We start from the raw sequence: 4,429 nt of genomic DNA, 5'->3' as shown, positions 1-4,429 counted from the left end.
TATTCTTTTTCACCTTCAATTGTTTTAAAAAGACAATCTTTTCAAAAGAGAATTCTATATTCTGCACCTCATTTGCCTTAACCCTATGAATCTGGCCTTCTATCCCCACTCCTAAAGCCACTACTCTGAAATAACCAGTGACTTCCCCATGCCAACTCTGTGGCCTTTCAACTATAATCACATTAAGTCCTTCAGCATTTGGTAGAAACACTTTCCTCTCATGGCTTCTAAGACCAGTGTTGTTTTCCTGGTCTTGCTATTTTTATATTCCTTTTCTGTATCCTGTCAAGGGGTCTTTATCTAACCCACCCTAAATACAGAGCTCCTTCAGTTTTCCAAGGTTTTATATTTGAACCCTTTCTCATCCCTCCCCTCCCCTCCCTCCCCTTCCCCCTCCCCTCCCCTCCCCTCTCCCCCCTGCTCTACGTTAGTGCAGCCTCTCCACGGTTTTACTTAGCATCTCTATATGGGTAACTACCAGATTCACTTATCTGATACTAGCTTTTGATGGATGCTGACCAGCACATCCCACTGGCTTCCAGATATCTTCACTCACTCACTCGTTCCCTTACATTCATTGAGAACTTACTGAAAGATAAGTACTGCTCTAGAGCTGTGGAGACAGAAATGAACAAAACAAAGCCCTCGTCCCATAGAGCTTACATTCTAGGGAAAGAAAGAAGTATAAGCAAATTTAATACAAGGTGTCAGCCCTGGCCAGCGTGGCTCAGTTGGCTGAGTGTCATCCCATGCACCAAAAGGTCGAGGGTTTAATTCCCAGTCAGGGCACACGCCCGGGTTTCAGTTTGATCCCCAGGCAGGGGGCGTGCCAGAGGCAGCCAATGGATGTCTCTCTCTCCCATAGATGTTTCTCCCTCTCCCCTTCTCCCTCTCTCTCTAAAATCAATAAAAACATATTTTTTAAAAAAGGCATCAGATAATGATAAGTGCTATAGAGAAAAACAAATCAAGCAAGAGGATAGATAGTGGTGGGAAATGTGGCGACTAATTTAGAGTGCATCATCAGTAAAATCTCTACAAAATGCCACAGGAATGATTTGCTTTTAATTATGCTGATCGATCACACTTTACATTCCTTAAGTTGGCTTCCTTTGTTGCACAGGAATCCTATTACATTTCTTCAGAAAATTTAGTGAGTCACTATCCACCTTTTGTTAATAGAATTGAAGTGAAAGTAAGTGAAGTAAGGGTACTGTCTCCTGAAATTCTGTGTGTGTGTGTGTTCTTGTATTTACATCCTGGGTAGTGATATTTTGTATTCTATGTTGCTGTCAAAAACATCCAGTAGCCATTATCCTAGATTTTACATATTTTCATCTCAAATCTCCTAATTTCCTCCCCCTCTTACTGTCACTATGTAATCCTCTTATTTCACTGAGAATCTAGAAGCAGTCACAAGAGAACCACACTTTCTCATCACTGAACTGTGAATTTCTGCCCACATTATGTGTTTGACAAAATCATATTTAATAACTGCAGAGTATTCCATGTATAACATTTTAATTTAAACCATGTTGTTGAGTTCTTGCAGTCATGCGAGTATGCCTCTCAGATCTGGGACTACAGGGAGCACCATTTGCCAAGGACCCCAGCTGCTGTGCTCTGAAATCAATTTGTCTCTCAGTTTGTTGCAAAGTTGCACTTCTTATGGGTCATTCCCAGTGAATAGCTGTGCGCTGGAAATGTGCTTAAGCAGGCCCATTTCATGGAGACTTGGGATTCCTCTGATGAGCAACTTTGGCTGGAGTTCTCCCAGATAGACTTGCAGAACTTTCCTTAGACCAATGCACAACTTTTCCTTTCTTTTCTCATAATCAGACTGCATGGAGTCTGAAGACTCTCCCTGCTTCTTCCAGCTCTTTTCCCATTTTCTCTCATGGACCTTTCTGTTTTTCTAATACATTTCTTTCTTTCTTTTTTTTTTTTTTTTTAAATATATCTTTATTGATTTCAGAGAAAGGAAGGGAGAGGGAGAGAAAGAGATAGAAACATCAATGATGAGAGAGTCATTTATCTGCTGCAGCCCGCAACCCGGGCATGTGCCCTGACCTGAAATCGAACCCTGATCTCCTGGATCGTAGGTCGACGCTCAACCGCTGCGCCACACCCTGCTGGGCTCTAGTACATTTCCTGCACCCTTATCCCTTAATGACATCTGTTTCTCGGAGGACACAAACTAACACAGACTTTTAGGTTGTCTACAGATTTTCATTCTGTACAACTAAACTTCTGATTGCTCGACTCTTAGCACAGCATTCTTCTACTGAGAGCCCTTCAAATCACTGCCTTGCTCATTAAATTAAGCCTAGGCCCTCCTTCTCACATCTATACTCTGCTCCAGCCCATCTTTCCAAACATTACTCAATGCTCTTAGTCTAGTCTAAGGTCTCCTGACAGAATATTCTCCCACTCATGCTATCACACCTCCTTCTCCCATACCCTCAAGAAAACATCTGCCCAGCTGATGCCTCCTTCATTCTGGATCCCTTCTTGACTTTTCTACCCCATGATGTTTTCTTCCCTCCCCATTTTAAAGGTCATGGAAGGGTATTTTCTGCAGTGTAGTCACTCTTTTTGGTATGTTAAAAGGAAGGCAATATAGTCCAGTGGTTAAGTGAATAGCCTGAAATCAGACAGATCTAGATATATTACCATAAAAAAAAAAATTAAAAAAAGACAAAAAACTAGCTAAGATTGGATATCGTTTGGAAACATTGAACTAAACAAAAATAACCAAAGATTTGTTTTGTTTTATTTTTAATTACAAGTCTTCCCAGAGCCCTTAAAATGCTAATTAATATACACTGTGACTTTCCAAGGTCAGCACTGATACCTTATGTATCTTGTCTTGAATTTATTTCATCACAAAATCTTTTTAGAAACAGACATTATTGTTTCTTGGAAAATATTTTGGAAAAGAGTAAAAGTTGTTGTAGAATATTATCTCCAGACATTATTGTTTCTTGGAAAATATTTTGGAAAAGAGTAAAAGTTGTAGAATTTTGCATGTCTGATTTTTACAGTACTTTGTGTTCTTCATCTTGTTATAACTATTTGTGTATTTATCTTACACATTTTCCCACTTCAGCTTTAGCATAAAATCTTGAAAATAACAGGCACTTTGCTGAGTTGAAAAAATCACTGACTATAGTAAGAATCCGTGGTTTGTAATGTATTTGGTAACTGGAGAAAGTTAGTTTTACATCTACTTTCAGCAGCTTTTTTTGCAGTCTTTTTTTATACCATAGTATCCTGGGCTTCCTTTCTGGCTGGGAGAATTGCTGGGCAAAATGCACTTGTTAACATGGGCTACATCCATTTTCTCTGCAAATCACTTTATTGGAGGAAGAGTATACAAAAGTTGAAGGACATTTTAAGGGCAAGAAAGCAAGGAGACAGCTGACTCTGGGTCCTGGCACCCCTGGGGTGATGAGGAAGTCAGCCCGTGGCTTAGTCCTGTTTGTTTTCATTTCCAAGGGTATGTTTGTCAAAAAGGTACTCTGCCAGCCCACAATCTGGAGCCCCCATCTTAATCAAGTTGTGCACGTGGTCACCTAGTTCTTTGATAGACTTGACCTGCTCATTTAGATAGTGGGTTTCCAGGAAGTCGCACAAATGAGGGTCACCTCTGTCCGAGGCCAGAGTGTGCAGTTCCAGCAACGACTGGTTCACGTTCTTTTCCAAGAGCAGAGCGCACTCCATGGCCTTCAGCCCGCACTCCCAGTCGTCCCTGTCGGGTTTCCTCACGTCCTGCAGGCGGATCCTGCCTCCCCGCTGGTTCTGCAGCCTCATCAGCTTTTCCGCGTGCTGGGTCTCCTCCCGCGACAGGCAGAGGAAATACCGAGCGAAGTTGTTCAGAGCCACGTCGTCCCTGGAGAAGTAATAGGCCATGGACAAGTACACGTAGGACGCGTAGAGCTCCAGGTTAATCTGCCGGTTGATGGCGGCCTCGGAGTCCGGGTGGAAGTTCTGGCGCACCCGCGGGGGGGCGCACCCGGACCCCGAGGGCCTCCCGGAGGAGGCGGCCGCGGCCGGCGGGCGGAGGGGGGCGGCGCGGCGGGGAGCCCAGGGGCCGCAGCGCGCGCGGCGCACGGACGCCAGCGAGGTGCCGCTGTGCTTGGCCAGGAGCAGGAGCCAGGACAGCATGGCTTCGCGCCGCAGGGAGGCGGCGAGGCGGCGCGGGCGGCGGGGTGAATCACAACTGGGCCCTAGCGACTGCGACTGCGTCACACGCCCCTTTTCTTCCCGGGGCTCCGAGTTCCACGCGGCCGGGGCGCGCCTGGCGCGTTTGGGCGCAGACGACGGTGACACGACTCCCTCTCTCTCAACGTTGCCCCTGTCCTCGCCGCAAGATTTCTGCCCTCGGGCCTTTGTGATTTATTATTTCCCCTAAGTTAAGCATGCTGTC

General features: G+C 45.0%; 1 protein-coding gene across 1 annotated transcript; it reads right to left on the bottom strand.

The window, feature by feature from the left end:
• Positions 1–3,471: 3,471 nt before the first annotated feature.
• On the bottom strand, positions 3,472–4,167 carry FTMT (ferritin mitochondrial). Its single transcript, XM_087815088.1, has one exon. The coding sequence runs from the start codon at positions 4,165–4,167 to the stop codon at positions 3,472–3,474; it is 696 nt and encodes a 231-aa protein (XP_087671214.1).
• Between the last annotated feature and the right edge of the window lie 262 nt (positions 4,168–4,429).

The sequence above is a fragment of the Miniopterus natalensis genome, chromosome 3 (genome assembly GCF_054644295.1).
Source record: "Miniopterus natalensis isolate mMinNat1 chromosome 3, mMinNat1.hap1, whole genome shotgun sequence".
In the NCBI taxonomy this organism is placed as follows: Eukaryota; Metazoa; Chordata; class Mammalia; order Chiroptera; family Miniopteridae; genus Miniopterus; species Miniopterus natalensis.
Note: the sequence above shows the minus strand (reverse complement) of the source record. Positions and strands in the feature narration are given on the sequence as shown.

Excerpts from the sequence above, each read along its gene's own strand:
- FTMT (XM_087815088.1), bottom strand. The coding sequence starts at position 4,167 with ATGCTGTCCTGGCTCCTGCTCCTGGCCAAGCACAGCGGCACCTCGCTG.